At 47.0% G+C, this 20,472-nt stretch overlaps 1 protein-coding gene across 1 annotated transcript in view; it reads right to left on the reverse strand.

Moving 5' to 3' along the window:
• Positions 1 to 5,708: 5,708 nt before the first annotated feature.
• The window catches only part of rab3gap1 (RAB3 GTPase activating protein subunit 1), a 53,848-nt gene continuing 39,084 nt past the window's right edge, over positions 5,709 to 20,472 (reverse strand). The window contains exons 21-25 of the mRNA XM_084479006.1: positions 18,460 to 18,556; positions 17,821 to 17,924; positions 16,102 to 16,217; positions 12,646 to 12,748; positions 5,709 to 7,151 (exon numbers count right to left, since the gene is read on the reverse strand). Of these exons, the coding sequence (XP_084335132.1) occupies positions 6,900 to 7,151; positions 12,646 to 12,748; positions 16,102 to 16,217; positions 17,821 to 17,924; positions 18,460 to 18,556 (672 nt within the window). The 3' untranslated portion in view covers positions 5,709 to 6,899. The remainder of the gene's footprint in view (positions 7,152 to 12,645; positions 12,749 to 16,101; positions 16,218 to 17,820; positions 17,925 to 18,459; positions 18,557 to 20,472) is intronic.

A 20,472-nucleotide genomic window follows, 5' to 3' on the forward strand; every position in this document is an offset into this window, starting at 1 on the left:
GAAACGGTGACGGCTCCGCCCAGCGGACCGCTTTACACAATCGCCACTCGGCTCCGCGCGCAAGTGTGTGTGTGTGTCTGTGCGTCTGTGTGTGTTTGAGTTGTGTGGGCTTGCACCAACATGTGTGTGTGTGTGTGTGTGTGTGCATTTAGTGGGGTCGTTTTTTTTTACGGTTTTCTTCTTCTTCTCTTTTAACGGGGGGGGGGGGGGGGATGTCACTCGTCCTCGGAGCGACTTTAAGGGGCTCTGGCAGCTCCCTGGTGCGGTTCTGCCAAGATCAACGTTATTGCAGACCTGAAATCAGGAATTGATTCAGGAGGCCGCAGGCCCAAATCCATCCCTCCCACTGGAGCCCTGCTGCCCCTGGTGAAAGTCTGCAATTTCAAATATCAAGGTTTACCCGGTAACCCAGCTCCACTGAGCAGCGCCAATACACAGCACCCCCCCCGCCCCCCCCCCCCACCCCCCCCTCTGCTCCCACTGATGTACTTTTGCCTCATTAATATACATGTACCTACTTTTTCCTCGCCATCTGGTCTGACACCGAAAGCATGTCAACACATATGCTTGTAGGAAAAATGAATGTGCGCATGCATAAACCATTCTCTCGTGTTTTATTTTATACATACACCGTATAGAGCGAGATTATGATAATTGTTATAGCTACGAAGCATACACACGGTAATCAGATCAACATTATTTTAATCCGCCCTCGCGATCCATACTGACGATTGCCGACTCGTACGAAACAAGGACACTAAAGGGAGGTTGGGGAAACAGAGAGAGACGCACTGAACAGAGGACAGAGGGCAGAAGAGAGATGAAGGGCAAAGAGAAAGTGGGAAATGTAAGTCAAGAACAGTCAAGATATTATTAGACTATTGCGAGCGGTAGAGCCGCACGTTGACTCTCTAGGCAGTTGTGCACATTATAGGCTATGGTTCCACTACTGTCCTCAATTTGCTGTTTGTGTGTCTGGGGATGAGCTGCACTGTGTGGTATAATAATGGCCACATCTTTGGTTCCGTTTCCCCCTGAATGTTTTTGAAGGAGTGGCGCTTTTGCAAATTACCAAGAGAACAAAAAGGATATTGTTCTGAAAACAACACAAAAGCTATTATTCTGATCTTTATGGAGCAGGGAGAAATGTTTAGCCTCCCAATGTGCAAACGTGTTTTCCTCTGAGATGTACAAAATGTCAAGTTTGAGTTTGACCCGGACAAATTTAAATGTTAAATGTTTAAAAAGTTTCACTCGTAACTTTCTTGTGCGTTTTGCATTCGTGTCTCTTCACTGTATTTTGTTGTGCACATTCAAAAGAGGCACCTCTTGTAAGTACATCAGGCACTAATATTAAAACAATTTCAATGAATGGACATTAAAACATTGAGAATGAATTCCCCTTACATCTCGTAGGGCAAGACGGTTTAAACCACCGAGACATCTGGCATTGCGATTCTTTGTTTTATCCAAAAGCGTCAGAGCCATTGCATTGAATCAATCTGACACAATGACATTCCTCAAGTGCAATACATAAGCAATACATGCACATATACTCCTTGGTTATCCGATGGCTGCCCCATCGCAAGGAGGCAATGATATACCGTTTCAAATAAAACACTGTGCAACAAGAGGAGGGTTGATCCTCCGATTGGCACATGCTGATGCATTTCTTATCGTATGGCTGGGGGTGTTATTGGAGCGGAAACAGAGCGAAAGCCTTCCGACAGTGCAGAAGACACCATCCACCACCCACACCGTTTTATCTCCCTCGATTCAGGAAACACACTTAATCCTGTTCAGCATCACAACCGCACGCACACACACATGCACACACACACACGCACACGCACACGCACACACACACGCGCGCGCAGACGTCCAAACATCGTCAAACACACGAACCGTTTCACATATGCATACGTTTGTGCGCACATATGCTAATCTCGCGCCGCTCCTCTTCTGATGTGACCGACGACAAGACAAGCGCAGCCGAGCAAGGCGCTCAGACAATGCTAACGAGAACGCTTCCCGCCCCTGTTAGAAGCTAGCTCTTGATCTGAGGAACGCTGGCGAGCCACCAGTAGCACCACCGCACGAGCCAAACACAACCACACAGTAGACGGGCAGGCACAGCATCCAACCGCTATTATTAACACGCGGGTTGCTAAGCAGACATTTTCCCTCCCTCCGTGTCTTTCGACGGAGAGAGAGCTGTGCGGCGTCCTTGCCGTCGACGCCTCTATAACGACTGCCGGTCTTCACCGCTTCACCGTCGCCTCGAGAAGACCCTCGCTGTGGCTCCAGACCATTACCTACACTGAAAGAACCGTCGACACGGTAACCGCCACTCATTAGTTGTAATAAGCGTAATCAGATGCTGAATACAATCGCCCGACGATATAATAACACTCTGAATGTACTTAGCCACTATAACCGGGCTATATATATTATGCGCCATATACTGATGCTTATATTTATAATAGCCGATGTTGCCCATACGGTGGAGTGGACATGGTGGGGGGGGGGGGGAGAAATCTGTCGGGGCAGGTGTAAATAAATCCCATTCCTTGTATGCCACATATTCAAGTGTGAGCAGCCAGAACTCTGGGAGCACAGGAGTTGAGTCAGGCGAGATATCTGGCAGGTTTATCTGGCTTTGGAGGGGATAGAGATGGAACGGGGAGGAAGGAATAAGAGAGGAGAAGAGAGAGGGAAGGGAGGGGTAACAGTTAGAAGTGCCACAGCTATTTTAAGTGGTGTGAAACTTTGTGAAAAATAGCAGATGCAATGCCTCCTCGCTGCATATTCAAGCACACTTCTCCATACATTCCCCACCCCCCCACCCCACCCCCCCTAGAAAAGTTCTGACATCTACTTGACTGTTTGAATTTGTCTCTCTCTCTCTCTCTCTCTGTCCTTTCTTTTTTAACGGGAAAGGAGAAGCAGTCACTTTGTACACGCCACGAAACTTGGGGGCAATTCTTCTCCCCCCGCTGATGTGTTTATCAGTGATGCAAGTCTCTGAACTTGACAGAGCGTTAGGCCTACTTGAACGTGCACTATCTGGCGCAGGCAGCGCACGGATGGCGCACATCAGACACGCTCAGTTGATGGGCTCACACAACACGAGGCTCTGCACGGCGACATACCAGCAATGGACAAAACGACGCACGGCAGGCACAGGCGCACACGCACGCACGCACACACACACACACACACACACACACACATACATACATACATGCATACATACATTTCCATTTAGGGCATTTAGCAGAGGCTTTTATCCAAAGCGACTTACAATAAGTACATTTGTCATAAGAAGTGAAGCAATATATCGCCATCGGTACAGTAAAGATGTTCAAAGTGCAAGTACTAACAATCTCCAGGCTAACCCACTCCCCGTATACAGCAGTGATACCTAACTACTGCAGATGCTACACAATTAAGTACATGCTACACAACATGCATGCACAACACAATTAAGTACATGCTACACAATTAAGTACAATGAATGAATACAACCGGCATTAAGTGCGTTCATTAAGTGCCAGGACGTACAACAAACAATAGTGCAACAGACAAATAAGGGACTGAATGGCTATGAAGAGTCTAGGTGAACTCATACATACATACATGCATACAGACACACACACACACACACACACTGTACATACATACATACATACACACACACACGCACACATACATGGATACATACATGCATACACACACACACACACACACACACACACACACACACACACACACACACACACACATGCACGTTTGTACGTCTGTGTGTGTGTGTGTGTGTGTGTGTGTGTATGCATTCCGCGATGTATGCCTTTACATCGGCAAAGAGACCCTAGGGCACGTTGGGGACGAATAGGTGCCGGAACGTTGTCATGGAAACAGAGACGACCGATAAGCCGTATCCGGGCGCGTTAAAGCGCTTGCCTAGCCACATTTCTGTTTATGGAAACGCCACAGGATCAGCCAGCAGTCAGTGATCAAGCAGCGAACAGCTCTCCTGCCGAACAGAGCTCATTGTGTGAGAGGAGATGATATCTCAAGCTGTCTCGTGCGTCCACACTTTTAGAAGAGCAGGAATAAAGTCCAATTTAGACCTGCTCTCTCGACACTCTGACACGTGTCTCTCGACAGGATACATCCCAGTTCACTTGCGTATACGTGCTTAGGGTTTTTGCCATTTCTATATTTATGAGGCAAAGTATGACAAGTTATTGTCAATTCTGCAAATTTTCTCGTGGGCAGGTGGAAACAAAAATGGTTAAAAATGTGCAGAGTGCATTTCTGTCAGAATGATTTTTTCGGTCAAATCAGTGCAAATCATGCAACCAGTCCAATAACAACGATGAGACTGGATTACAAAGAGAGGGATGGCAATTAAAGCGGTTTTCTCAAAGATTTCCGCTTCGTTGTCTTTGGCGACACTGGACCTCGCTCACCAGAGATCCAAACAGTGTTGCCCATGAGTCAGTCAGTCAGTCAGTCAGTCAGTCAGTGGGCAGTTGGATGACCGGTGACGCTATAGCAGGTTGGTTCGTAACATACGTAATACAGCAAATGCATCATGGGCCATGGCTCAATCAGCATTGTGTTATTTGGTGATAGTGACTTAACAGGTATCTATTTACATGAAAATCGCATCAATTATTACTTTCTCAAATTGATGAAATTCATTGAGAACAAAGAAAATAAAACACAATCCTACAAAAACGTTACATCTCAGTAATTGCTTTTTTCAATAACCTTTTGATCACAATGAATTACGCAATCACAATATTGGGTCAAGGTATCGCAATTATCATCTTTTCCATAGTCGTGCAACCCTAAAGAGCAGTCTGTTCATTCATGAGCACAAGTTGGGCGGCATTTTCAATCCGCAGTCTGGTTTCATTGGAGTGACGCTGGAATGTGGCTAACACAGAAATAACCGTGATTATGTGAAGAAGAGGCGAGCAAAACATCTACATTTGCTCTTTGGAATGTGTCATTATAGGGGCGAGGTAACAAGAATTTATTGCATCTTATTGTTGTGTGTGTTAAATGTGTTAAAGTGTTAAATTATTCTCTGTCAACGTGTCTACATATTCTGCTTGTCAAAAATTAAGTCATTCAAGTCAAGTTTCTATAATGAAATACACTAGAAAGTTGTTCAATTTGAAAACATTTTTCACATTTTGTGAGAATAAAATGGGAGTCTCAAGTGGCTTTACCCTTTGATAAAAGGCACAGAATGATGAGTAGAATGGAAAAGTGACAAGTACCCATTCAGTCCTGCTCTTGATGATTGTAGAGTCCTTTGGTGTGATTACTAATTATTAAACCTGCACTATGTCACTTTTGGCACACCAGCTAACACTTTTGTTCAAAATGATTTGAAATGACGGTATAATATTAATAAAAATCCCATCCACTGCTCCCCCCTGGTTATTAAAATGGTAGCAGTTGATCACATTACTTTTGGCCATCTTTCCAGAGGCGGATAAATTAAATTGATTTAAATTTATTCTTTAAATGTTCATCATTCAAATACTTTTTATTATCCAGTGATGGCTGCAGTGAAGTGGTTCTAAAAGAGATGACATTGCATTGTTTTCATTGTCAAATCCCACCCCCCCCCCAAAAAAATCAAACTAACCGCTATATCACAGTAGCCTATAAGCAGCAGTCAGGTGTTCAATTTGAATTTATTTATTGTTACAGTACCAAATTAAAGGACATAGAACTACATTGATCATGAACATATCAGTTCCATATCCCCAGATCACATAAACTCCCCTAGTTAAATACTGACAATAGAAATTCTTTCACTAGGCAATTAATATTTTTTAAACATAATTCTTAGCAGAAAGGGCACAAAGAAAATGAACACATCGAAACTGGCTCCTTCTGCTTTGAGTGAAGCTACGTTGTTATTCTATTACATTTATACATTGTGTGTACAATATATGATATGTGTAATTGCACTTTTGACCAGGGGTTTCTACAAGGTTGGGGAAAATGAGGAATTACATTTACACCCATGTAAATGTAAACAAGCTTTGTTTACATTTGTCCACAATGCATTTTTATTTGTTTAGCTCAACCACAAATGCACAAGGAATACAGATGAGTATGTAAGCTGATGAGAGACAAATAGCACTGGAAGATATTAGCAGATAAACGGTGTCTCCCCATATTGTCAACTTGCCAAGTTGAACGCACGCCCTGACGAAACGAGTTGTACAGGAAAAGGTCATGATAAACACAAGATACCACTGTAAACATAAACAGCGTCATTATTTTGTCAGGTATGGTTAGATTGGTTTGCCAAAAACAAGTGATTGTTTCGCTATTTGGCAAACACCTTACGAGGGCGGGAGAATACAAGACAAGTCTTTAGTTGAAGAACTACAGAGTGGTTGTCCAATTTGTCAACCTCTGGATGAAAACAAACAGTTAGGTCTGTCTAACAAAGAGTGGTATGGTACTGTACACAGCGGTGAACAAAGACATTCCTGTCCTGTTTTTTTCCCAGAGCAAACCAACCAACACACGCCAACCTCACGTTGTCCGCTCAAGACTTTACAACACAACGCGAAACCAAGACGGACGTTTATTTGACTTAGAGGGAAACAGAGGGAGGGAATAAATACACTGACAGACATCTGTGGTGATCCACAATGATCGCAGTGTGGCATAACAATGCAACAACAACAATAATAACAATCAGATCAATAAAGCGCACTGCTTCCCTATATTCTTTATGGATGGACTGGTCAGGCCACCGCCTCAACCTCAAGTCGATATGACGATATATCTCAAAAAATAAAAGAACAGAATAAAGAATGCATGCTGTTCTTCCGGGGGGGGGGGGGGGGGGGTCCTCAGAAGAAGGAGGTGTCGGAGGAGAGGGCCCCCGCCAGCCTGAAGTCCTCCCTCATGAGCACGCAGAACAGCCGCTGGGGCAGGGCCTTGGAGTACGGCGCCGGCCGCGGCACGCACGTCCGCAGCAGGATCTCTCGGCCCGCGGGGGGCGGGAAGTCGGGCACGTTGAGGCCGCCGCCCATTGGCTTCCTGTCGTCAGCCCCGCCCCCTGGACGGACCAGGTCGTCGTCCATGGGTGCCAGTAGGGCTGCCTAGTTTCGGGGAGGCGGTGGGGGTGCAGAGACATTTTAAACTTGTTTTATGGGCCATGCACAGACACATAAAACGACGCTGTACACATAAACCAAAGGGTCCACCCGGTCGCCTGTCGAAATGGCTAGAGCAAATCCAGGCAATAAAACATAATCCTTCATTGATTTCTTCGATCGTGTTCATTCCGGTCATAAAGAGGAGAGGGAAATGAAGGTAAAAGACAGATTTGCCAGGTTTAAGACTAATGAGACATGGATTGCAGGGAACGGGTGACAATTCGACGCGGGGAGCCGTGCTCGCACACCAATGTGTACGCCACTAGCCTCACACCAGAGTCACGCCAGACAGCTCGGGTACAGAGCGGTGACATTCGTCCCTAAAACAGAGTGAGGCATGGTTAAAAAAGACTTTTTTGGGGGGTGGATAACATGGCCCCAGTAAAAGGGGAGCTGGCTCAGGTTTGTACCTGCAGTGTTATTTATGAAAAATGAATAACTAAAGACTAACGCATTGAAACAAAGCTTGAATCCATGATGATGCCAGGATTGGTGTTAGGGCAGGTGTTTTGTTACAAAACACAACGCACTGAAAGATGTTGTTCCAACACGCATCCTCTGGATCAATGGAAATACAATTGCATCGAGATAAACTTACATCATCCTAATCACACTCACGGCTGGTGGCATAACGTCACCTCTACCATCGGTGGTTTAAGCAGTTCTTAAAGGTTCAGGAACGAGAACTAGCACTACTACAAAACTAGCGCTGCAACACTATCGCTACAAGACTGGCGGCCGGTCGTAAGGACAACAAACCGCCTAGCATTCGCTATGTTGGACGGAACGTCACGCTACAGCTAGGTAACACGGTGAAGCTCTGCCATACAAACCTCCATGTCCCCCAGAAATCCCTGATCCCCCCCCCGAACCAAGGGTCCGACGAGAGCGAGGAGAGCGACAAAGAGCAGAGGGGTTAGCTTGGGGAGGGATCCAGCGCTCTGGAGCAGAACGAACAGCCTTGCTGGCACAGGGTCGACATACAACAGTCGACACCTGCATTCAAATGTCTGTTCACATTTCACACATGTATATGCTGCATGAGTTTATACATTAGTTATTACTATATTTTTTATTTCATTCTAATTATTCATGACCAGTATTGTAGTTTATTTATTTATTTTTGTTTATTTAGGTCTCAGCACTCTCACTTGTGTTTCTCTTCTACTTTTCTTTTCATATTGCACTGTGGACTCTTTCATTGCCAGCGGGTGCTTTTGTAATCGTTGTGTTTGGGACAATAAAGCATCTCCAGTCTCGTGAATCTCTGCAAAAGGGGGGGTTTGCTTGGGGAGGAACGGTGACGGTGGGTGGGGGTCAGGTCGGTGAATGGATGGTCCAAACTAGGAAGGACTTAGGGAACACACGCTGGTCTCCATTGTGCTCTCAGAGTCCGGCTCGTCTGAAAGGGACCGTTCCTCGCGCCGTAGAATGACACCGAGGGTGGCCCGCGGGGACCGCGGCCGTCTCTAGCAACGTGCTCGCAGGGATTGGGCTTGCGGAGTGGCCCATATGGACACGTCCGTGAACAGATTGGCTGCTGGGTAAACTTCCTGCAAACACACACGCCTGAATCGGTTCGCAACTTCCTATATTTGGTAGGGATTGAGAGCATGGATATGTTAACTTGACGCCGTGCCAAAAAGGCTTCCTAGTATTAATTTCAATGATACCCCGCCTCGGGGAGAAGGCCCTGGCTGCGGCGTGCTGGGCCTTCTCTAATCCTGGGATCAGCGCTCTGTGACTTCTATCGTCATCTCTCATTTGCAACGGCTGTCCCATTAGGAACACGCTGAAGGATCTGAAAGTAACAGATGTTAGACCGATCCATGTCGGTTTCTAGGTTCGACATTATTGGTGGGTATTAGGACAATAGTAGCTGCACCTTCCTTCCCTACACTACAGATGTGCTCCGAGTTAGGTCAACGGGCTGGGCTGCAGAAAGCTGCACTCAGAAGACCAGCACTGCAGGGTTCCTGTTTGATGCAGAGCACTTTGGCTCCTGCCTTACTTATTCTTGTACTGGATAATCGGTAGGGGTGTAGCGATACGCAGATTCGTACTGACATTTTTCGGTACGGGTCTAACGGTTCGATGCCCGGTTCATTTCGGTGCGTATCAATTTTTATTTTTATTTTTTAAAAACGGAGAAAAATGTTTTTATTGGTTTGCACACTGTGTTTTGTGTTGAGGACCACAATGGAAATAAGTCATTTATTGTGTTTTTATCCTCAATTGTATTTGATGTATTTTCATGTGTGAAAGGTTTATTTGATACAATTTAATAAATCAAATCAAATCAAAATAGAATAAAAAAAATGTTGCTTCATAAAAATAAAATAAAATGTATGTTTGGTTTCTTTTAACCCTGCTGTACCGAAAAACATACTGAACCGTGACTTAAAAACCAAGGTACGTACAGAATCGTGACTTTAGTGTATCGTTACACCCCTAATGATCAGCTCAACCGATTTAAACCTTGATATAATAAACGTACCACGCATTAATCTGGTGTTGAACTTTGATCCGCATACTTTTGTACCAGAGCTTGTTTTAGAAAGCTGTGTGTACAAATTGAAACATGATTGTTCTTGTGCATCATAACGTTATCTAAGAGCCACATGTTGGAAGCCAGTCCCCCTCCGAGGTTGAAAATGTGTCTTCTAAACACACGCAATGAGCCAGTGTGGACTTTTGCGCTGTGCCAATTATCTAGACTCGATAATTGTGCCAATTATAGTATCTAGTCTTTGGATGAGACTTCTGACCTGACTACAAACCTCAAGTCACCATCATTATGCAGACATTCTCTCTTGGCTTCATGCCCACAGCCGCTCCAGAGCCTTCCATTTTGCAGCAGACTGCTGCTTGTGTTTGAAGTACACTACAAGCTGCGCACTTGAGTCTGTGTGCCCGCATAATCCATTAGGAGTGGGTTTGGTTCCTGAGAGTGAGTGTATTAGTACAGCAATGGCCAGTGTATTTTCCCGGAGGAGGAGGAGGAGGAGGGGGGGCGGGTGGGGGGGGGGGGGTAGAGGGGGTCTAGTTGCTAATGGTTACCTCATCACTGGTGTAGTCAGTCAGCTTGACATGGGTGATAGGCAAGCAGCGTTAGGAGAGAAAAACGACACAAACACAAAACACATGTAACACAATGGCCAGACCCCCATGAACCAACCGCACACAGACACATCTCTACCACTGTAAGGAAAGGAAAAAAAGGGACGGCAGAAAGAGGAAAGGAATCGAGGATCAGTCACAAAACTGACCGACGCCGTTTCGTTTCCGTGACACACGTTGAACATACTAATGCGCGTGCAACCGAGCCATGCCAAAGACTAGCCAGAGTCCAGAAGAGAGGGAAGGAGCAAAGCCACGGCACAGAGTTATTCGTGTCTACTGTCCAAGCAATTTCACGGCTCAGGTGTGAGGAGGAGCCCTTGCCGTCTGTCTGTCTGATTGCCTGTCTGTCTGTGTGTCTGTCTACTGGGAGGAACTCACCTTTATGCTGTGTGCTCATTTCACCTGATTTCCATATGCTGGGGATAATTGCTAGCTTTCTATTTAGAGTGTGGCAACGCACAGCCTATAATTTAATGCTCAGACGTCTCACGCTGGAGGGAAGAAGCAAAGGGGTAGAAAAGTGATAGTGGAGGTGGAGAGGAAGAGAGATGGAGCGAGAAAGAAAGAGAGAGAGAGCGAGAGCGAGAGGGAGAGTGTAAGAAAATGGGAGGGTTCTCTTCTCACACCATTGTTTTAACTGCGAGGCGCATGCACGCACACACACACACACACACGCACACACACAACGGCACAGCAGAAGGTGTGGAGCCAAACATTCACTCCAAGATTTTTCTTCTTGTATTTCTCGCGCAAACAATAAGCGTGGCGAGGATCTGGAGCTGCAGGCGCCTCAATCACTAGTTGATGAGCTATCGGATACAAGGTTTCACCGGAAAGTACAACTCTCAACTAAAAAATATATAATCACGCAAGCATATGTATATATATATATATATATATATATATATATATGTATATTAACTCATCCCTTCAAATGTGCAGAAGACCAGCTCCTCTGCCGACACACATTATCCAAGTTCTCACCAGTCTGGACGGATGTGCATGAGGTGTTTATTTCCCACAATGCATGGCGGGTACGGTGGAGGTTATTCTCAGACAGCTTGATTTACATAACCAATAACACATGCTGGGCGTCCAGGAGCCAGGTGTGGACGAGGGGGGGGGGGGGTGGCTGTTGTTGTGATGTCTTTGCTGTCATTCCAAATCATGGTATATCAGGCACGTTGAAGCACATGCGCACGCACACACACACACACACACACACACACACACACGCACACACACGCACACACCTGTTCCCCGACCCTTCTGCTGATTGTAACAGAAAGGCGGAGGGGGGTAGAGAAAAAAAAAAATAGCTTCGCTTGTGTATTTTTTCTTGTAGTGTAGCCTCTTGAGCAAAGTCCCGTTCAGGAATAAAAAAAAAAAATGTTTTTGTTAAAGTTACGGTAAGCTCAGCAATGTGAGGCTACGTCACGACGACGATCGACGAGCCGTAACGAAACTGCTGACGACGCGGCAAACCGCCGAGTCCGACGCTAACAAAGTGAAGCCTCCCGAACCGACCGCCGACTGCAGCTTGCTCTTCACCAGCCAAGCCTCTAAATGGCAGAGGTTAAAGGTCTTCAATCAAACGGAGCCCGCCTGGGGCCGCCGCGAGAAGAGGGCCGCTCTGTGTCAACGTTTAGCTCTCAATGTGTTCTGAATCGCTTTATCGCTGTGTGTGTCTGTGTGTGCGTCCGTGTGTGCGTCTGTGTGTGCGTGTCTGTGTGTGCGTGTGTGCAGCATCCATCCCAGCATGCGTGGTAAGGGCGGGAACGGTTGCAATAAGGGATGTGTCCAATTAGTGGACTTGCTGTTGCTGGCGCCAAAAGTCCTCGTACAGTAGTCGTCGGCTGAACGCTGGGGTTTTTGGTGATGTACACAACTTAAATGATTGCCTTGTCAACCCTGATTAAATATTTATAGAACACGTGTTAGGCCTACAAACAGTATAAATGCGACATTATGCGGGACCACATTCGCTACATGTGGCATCTGGACATTTAACAAGGTGTTAACATCAAACGGAATCAGATTTTGTCATAAAGAATAAAAGATTAAGCATTTCAAACTGCTCTTATGATACACGCAATATTTTCGTCGGACCAGGATCAGCCTGTTAGACTGCAATGTGCTCAATTTGATCTGATTTCTAGGTCTATCTTTTCCCTTTGGTTGGAAGGAACTCCATTTCTGATGATCTAACCCTAACCCTGGACGGCAGCGCTCCTGCTGAGTGGGATCCTGCTCTGGGTGCCAGGGGAGGGCTGTGTGTGTGTGTGTGTGTGTGTGTGTGTGTGTGTGTCTTTACCCTCTGCGCGCTGACAAACAGCTTGTGGATGATGCTGCCAGCCGGCCCGCGTCCAGCGCCCAACACTGCCACCTCGGGCTCCTCCAGCAAGGAGCTGACGAACCTGAGCAGGCAGACAGACAGACAGGCAGACAGACAGACAGACAGACAGACAGACAGACAGACAGAGTGAGGGAAGGGAGGGAGAGAGAGAGAGAGAGAGAGATGGGAGATCGTGAGCGAGGAGAGATACAGAGAGCGACATATGAGAGAGAGAAAGAGATACACAGAGATGGGGGGGGGGAGAGAAAGGGAGATATACAGAGACATGAGAGAGAGACAGATAGAGAGGGACAGATAGAGAGGGACAGAGATAGAGAGAGACAGAGAAGGAGGGAGAGAGAGACAGAGTAGGAGAGTGAGAGAGCAGGTAAGAGATATATAGAAAGGGACAGGAGATGGAAAAGGAGAGAGAATAAAACACAGGTATGCGCAAGAATTTGGAGACGAGAGAAAGTGGAATATGACAAAGGAGAGAGACAGAAAGATGGTAGAAAATAATGAAATAAGTACAGAGGTGTTAACACAGAGAGGGGAGAGAGGAGAGGGGGAGTCAAAGGACAGAGAAGTATAGCGCAATTAGAAGGAATCTAGTTGACAGAATCTGTGCCAAAAAACCCCCATAAATGAACAAATTTCCAGTACCACAAATCAACCGACGACATTTGAACGCGCTCGTCTTGCCCACAGTCTGCTCATTTGTGTGAAACAGGAGGACTCCTGACGAACACCCACACCCTGCTCTACCAATAACAACAAATCACTGCAAGAGCAACCGACGCATCCCAACAGCACTTACCTTTACACGTTGAGCCTGCCTCGTCCAAATTCAAGGTGGCTTTTTTTTTTTCCCTCTCCTTCTCTTACTTGGCAAGTATTATCCTATCCCAATCCCATCCATCCATCTCCCTATATTAGAAAGTAGGGGAATCTGCAAGTGTTGCAGATTAAACCCAATATCCGTCACTGTCCAGGAGTGGGTAAGTAACGCTTAACGTCTTAAATTGCGCGGGGGGGGAAATGAGTTGTGGGACGTAGCCGGGACTCAGGGCTCTACTGACACAGCAGCTTATCCAGGACAAGGGCTCTGGAGACGGGGAGAGAGGACGGCGCTTGGGGCCTGCCCTGGGTGTCCTATTAATGAGTCCTAATGCTGTCTCTGTGTGTGTGTGTGTGTGTGTGTGTGTGTGTGTGTGTGTGTGTGTGTGTCTGTGTGTTTATACGTGTGTGTGTGTGTGTATCTGTGTGTGTGTGTTTATACGTGTGTGTGTGTGTGTGTGTGTGTGTGTGTGTGTGTGTGTGTGTGTGTGTGCGTGCGTGCGTGTGAGGGAGTTCCGTCCTGTTCTACGGGACATAAAGGTATTTGTCTGTATGTGTGTGCGTGTGCGTGTGTGTGTGTGTGTGTGTGTGTGTGTGTGTGTGTGTACCGGAGATGCAGACGTTGTTCATGTGCAAGTGTGTGTGGGTTCTGGGACTGATCCGTACGGTGTGTTTGAGTGTGTTTGAGTGTGTGTCATCTGAGTGTCAGTCATGATATCAATCATTATTTTCTCTTTAAATTAATCGAATGGAAATGTATGAAAAAAAGTAGCAGGGTAATAACTAATTCTGGTCCTATCGTAACTGAAAACTTTAAGAGATTACTTTAAGAGAGATTTAAACCTTAGAGTTATGATACGTTTAAAAACACCATTACACATGGCGAGAAGAATAAATTTAATGGTGGTTTAAGACTTTCCCTAAAATCTGAAGAAGGCCGAATATTGTCAGCCTCTGTCTAAATTGGAACACATTGCAAATATTTGGAACATGCCTTGGGTTTTGAATGCATTTGATATGTATGCACGCACACACACACACACACACACACACACACACACACACACACACACACACACACACACACACACACACACACACACACACACACACACACACACACAGAGACTTTGTTATTAAAGAAGGCTGACATGGGCTTCATGGTGACACTGGCCTCATGTTATATGGAGCTTTAATACTTTTAATAAAAACACAATGCTGGTTTTAACCGAGGCTCGAGGTGTTGAAGGGCGGGAGCCATACACTATTACCCTTCAGCCCCCCACCCCCCCCCACCCACATCTCCACCCGTGTCCATTCAAATGACTTTTCAATCTGCGTCTGTGTCGGCCAAAATATATTAGAGCTCCCTCAGGAAAAAGAGAGCGAGAAAGCGAGCGCAAGAGCAAGAAAGCGAGAGAGATAGAGCAAGAGAGCGAGAGACAGAGCAAGCGAGAGAGAGAAAGAGAGAGAGACAGAGCAAAAGAGAGAAAGAGAGCGAGAGCGAGAGTGCGAGAGAGAGAGAGAGAGACAGGATCAGGCGCTGGTGGTGAAATGAAAAAGCAGCTTGTGATATTAGTCAAGAGAGAGAAAGAGGGAGTGAGAGGCAAAAGACATGGAGGAGTTTGGATGGGGTTTGTGCTGTAAGGGGTGGGGTGGGATTTCTGCTGGGTTAAGACCAGTTCAGATGGTTGATCTCAAAGCCAAAAAAACCTGCATGGCCACAGAATGGACTTGGCACCCTACAAAGGGTCAGCTTGTAAAACCAGCAAAGTTTGGGAGTATTTTGATTTGCCGGACAATGAACAACACCGAGTTGTGTGTTGGCTGTGCAACAATAAAGTTGCATACAACGTTTCCACTGGCACGCTAAGGAACCACATTGGCTACAGGCATGTTGACATTAAACACAACCGAGAACAGACCTTCAGCTGCATCTAAAATAGAATTACTCTAATGAAGTATTAGATTAAGCATTTCAAATGGCTCCTTCCATTGAAACGTGTTCATTCTGAACAGACTTCTAGGTATTTCTCTTATTATAGAATGGTCTACAAAACCCGGAGGCTGGGAAGTGCGGTGCACACCAAGAGCTTTGGCTGCAGACTCTTCTGTTTGTTTGCCTCAGCCAGGCTCAGACTGAATAAGCGGCAGCCAGACTTCCATACACCACCATATACCACACAGAGTATGGCTGTAGCTACACCACATGTCCTCTATACCTGGTGGACAATACCGCTGGAGGTTCTCATTGCCACGTGTAGGGCATCCAACACAGACTAGGGATCGACCGATATGGATTTTTTAGGGCCGATACTGATACAGATTTTTTTTTCAAAAGCCTTAGCCCATGACCAATACACCGATACCGATTTTCTTGAGCCGATATTTGGAGCCGATACTGCTTTTACTCCCTCAATTTACATCATAAAAATGCCACAATGATGATAACAAATGTTACAAGTCTCAATTTAAAAAAGGAACATTTATTGAACTTTATTGAAACGCAAATATCGGTCGATCACTAACACAGACTGATGGATGGATGGATGGATGGGGTGTTGGAGGGGTGCGTGCGTGTATGTGTGGGACACTCACTTCTCCAGATCGTCGGAGTCCTCTCCTGCCTCAGCTTTGCCTACGCCAAACTTTGCCTTGAGGGAGCGGGCACGGGCAATAACGGTCTCCACCGCCACCAGCTGACTGATGACTTCCTGTCAGCAGGGGAGAGCCACGAGGAAGGGACACGGTGGTCAAGGTGAACAAAGATCCAACCAATCGGGAATTGGACGTTCATCACCCTCAACATGACTCAAGGAGCACCATCGACCAGGTTACGTTTCCGTTTTCCAGTTGAGGGTTTGCGTTGCCATTGAGGTAACCCAGGTACGGATGTTAGGTCAGTTGGAAACTGGACAGGCGTACTAAACCCAACGATAACGTTTGACGAGATTGATACGCGACGCCTCAACCGTTCTTGACTTATTATTGTGTTGTGTTGACTGGCGTCCTCGTGTTGATTTGCAGCGTTGAAGATACTGATGACTGACTTGATACAAAACAAGACGTCTGAGTATGTTCACATGCACAGCTCACTCGGATACTTTTTGAACTGCCCGTCAATGAGCTTATGCATGAATCGATTTCTCATACAGATGTCTCTGCTCCGAGAGTGAGTTGAACTGCGAGCCATTGTAGGTCCATAATGTGTAAAGACCCAGCATGCATCTTGTTTTTGTGTTTGTGCGTACTTCCGGGTGAGTGCACCACAGATAAATCGGAATATCTTACTTGGATCGGCTAAAACTAGGTGTCGGGAAGCGAGAACTGTTCCGGGGAGTAAAAGGGTCACGAAACAGTGCTGTAGCCTTTTTGACATTAGGGTTGGGGCGATGTGCATTTTCTTACACCGTTGAGACATATTGGGGTTTGCCGTCCAGCCGTCTGGTTGAATCACGCGAGAGCGCCTCTCATGACGTCCCCCGCCACGAGCCGCTACGCTCTCTTCTGCCACAGGGTGACACCAATCGTCTGCTAATCCGTTTTTTTTTTTTCTTGCTTCATACATTATAAACCCATTAACAAATCCAGAATAAGGCTACTAGGCATGTTTGATTAATAGACTAGGGATGAATTATGACCTTCATAAACTTGCCATTCGTAGCGTAGTGTAAGTGGGTTAGGCTAGGCATATAAGCCAAAAGGAATTGTTAAATCAGCGATATATCTGCCGATAGGATGCCTCAAACGGGGGGGGCTTTGAGAAGCAGCTCCACCAGGAGATGGAGCAACGCAGCCAGTCAGCTTGAGAACAGCATTAGCATCGTGTTTCATTATTTTGCTCCATACTCCGCATGAATGCCGATTTAGTTTGAGACCTCGTTCTACCTCACTCATTTGTGCTCGTCGGCTGCTGTTTAAGGTCTAAGAGTAAAAAAAAAATCAGCATACCAGCACTTTAAACCTAGCTTTCATCAAGATTTATAGATCCTAAGCTTTGCTCACATATCGACCCTAAAGCCATAAAGGTCGGCTTATTTTGGGGGAAACGGGGTATTGGATCTGGCGCTCATCATTTTACACAACCGTGATTTACTGCTCTATCGGAAAATCCCCCAACCCTTGTTGACAAGACTGTTAAGAAAGCTGGAGTAAGCAGGTTACAAACGGGTTGGTAGTGTGCGTGTAAAAGCACTGATTGCTTGCATCCAACTACTGACTAAAAAGCACCGACTCTGGATCGAAGCCTACGATACGATTGGTCGATACAAATAGATACATAACAGGGATAGAACAGACAGAAGAGACTGGACTGACTTCTAACTTCTTGTGGTCCGGGTTGGGGTGTCGTAGCTGCTTGCTGGCATGAGCGGTGGCCTGCTGGACAGCTTTCTTCACTGAAGGGATGTCCTCCAAGGACTCTGAAAGAGGGAAGAAATCTAAATGAGATCAAATAACAACAGAGAACAGAGATAGAAACAGAGAGAAACACAGAGAGAGTCTTCATGTTGGCCTTCTAAATATTCCTATGTAGGCAACTGGCCTTCATGGTTTTCCTCTCAACATTAAACTTTCATAGGTTCTCCGTCCATGGTGCTTAAATTGTGCTGCTCACTTACCTCGATGTGAGGTATTAAAATAAAAGGGCCCTTCTAGCATTACCAACCAACGCCTTTAACACACACACACACACACACACATCCAGCCACCAACACTCACCCACCCATCCCCTTTCTCCCCACACACACACACATACACACTAACGCCCCACACCCCACATACACGCACCTTGAAACACACACACCCTTTCTCCCCACAGACTCACTAACCCCCCGCACCAACACACACACACACACACACACACACACACACACACACACACACACACACACACACACACACACACACACACACACACACACACACACACACACACACACACACACACACACACACCCTCCTCCTTGAGCTTGAGTACGGCGGCGTGCAGGATGCATGGCAGGAGATGCCGGGTCAGGTCAGCTGGTTTCTGGACTGACAGGTAGTGCAGGACCTGAGCCAGAGAGAGGGAGGGAGGGAGGGAGGGAGGGGCGAGAGAGAGAGATAGTGTATGTTACACCTAAAGCATCATTTGAATTTTCTCCCTGCTGAAACGCTCCGACCCTTTGGGTCCCACCCCTCTCCCTCCCACCGCCCCTCTCCCTCCCACCCCTCCCCCCCTCTCCCTCCCCCCCTCTCCCTCCCACCGATGATGATTGCAGAAGCTGTCATGGACCCCAGCGAGGTACTTGACATTTCTAAAAGCCGTTGTTCTTTTGAGTAAGTGGCTCGTACGCTCACTTTTGCCTCCCCCGCCCCCACCCCCACCCCTTTTAAGTTCCACACCCCCAGACCCGCCGTAGCGGAGGACGGCGCTGCCTCCGTCCTAATGCACCGCCTTGTACCTCCGGACACCCAGCGCCAGGGTCATTTGTTCGCCCCGGACGTGTAGGAGCAGATGGGCTGGGGGGCGGGGGGGGCGGGGGTGGGGGGACGGAGGGGGGGGGAGTGTGGGCGATGAGGAGGATGCTTTTGGAGGGGAGGGGGGGGGGCGTGGTTCTGCTGTCCCCCTGATCACAGCCAAAGGCGGTTCTATTGGAGAGGAGCCAGGAGGAGCCCATAGGGAGGGAGGGTGGGCCTCCTCTCTCCAGGGGGGGTCTGGACCCAATCAGCGGCCAGAGCCTTTCCACCGCAGACCAGCCCTCACCGCCGGGGAAAGAGAATATTAATATACTGAAATATATATATATATATAAATAAACCAATATATATGAATGTAAATAAATAAATGAATATAAATATATACTTTTATATATTGGACAAGCAGAACCAGCAGAACCACCATATATATATATATATATAATTATAAATAAATATATACTGTATAAATATATATAATTATATCTATAATTATATAGGCCTATATACAGTACATAAGAGCAGTTCTGCCATCTCTTCAGAGGGCAGCTTATTAGAGCAAGGAAAGAAGGGAGGTCAGTCCAACACAGAGGGACAGAGGGGTGGGGGGGGGGGGGGTGGAAATAAAAGAGGAAAATATTCAAACCAGCAAATTAATTCCCAACTAAATCCTGCACCTGGAGTTTCCCCCCAAAGAGCTGCGGTGGCGTCGCCGGTTGGCAGACAGCTGAAGGACAAGCTAGAGCCGAGCCAACCCAGGGAGGCTGCTGACTTTCAAGGCTGGCCAAGGTCCCCCTGAACTCTGGGTAAACTCTCCAAGAGTGGAGGGAGTGGGGGGGGGGGGGGGGGAGGGTGGGGGGGGTATTGTAAGGGGGAGGGCGGGGAGCGGGACCCTTGTCACGGACATCTTGTGTTCTGACCCACTTAGGAGTGGGCTAGGCTTCGCTGGGAGGAGGGGGGGGGAAAAAAAAGGGAAAAGTATCTGGGCCGAGCAGGCAGATTGCGACGGCACCTGGAACGGTGGGACCGTATCAGCACTTTCACGGTCGTACTTTGAACCGAGCGCGCCGCATATGGCTGCTTTGCACGCCGCCGCCGCCGCCGCCGCCACGCCGCGCCCGCTCTGGAAGCCTGCGCCGCCACTCGGCAGAGCTTTGTTCCGCGGCCCTTTTAAAAACCCTGCCTTTTTCCACGCAGGATAAAATACAAGGGACTGAATGAGAAGTAAACCGAAAAAGAGGGGCAGTGCTTAATGGCACTTTGAAATACGGCGCTTTGAAGGCGCGGGAGCCCGTGCTGCCGTCGCTTCAGGGAGCCCGACTGGACACTGTTTAAAAGTTAAAGCGCTTTCCTGGCTTCTCCCCATGTGGAACGCAGCCACACTTTCTCAAACGGGCTGGTGAACAATTTCCGCCGGTATGTGGTCGGTGAGCACAACAGGCACGACAAGACTTATAAAGTGTTGCCCTCCTTAGATGAAATGCATGTGTTGTACAAGCCAACAAATACCCC

This window comes from Micromesistius poutassou, assembly GCF_964030765.1.
Source record: "Micromesistius poutassou genome assembly, chromosome: 14".
Taxonomy (NCBI): Eukaryota; Metazoa; Chordata; class Actinopteri; order Gadiformes; family Gadidae; genus Micromesistius; species Micromesistius poutassou.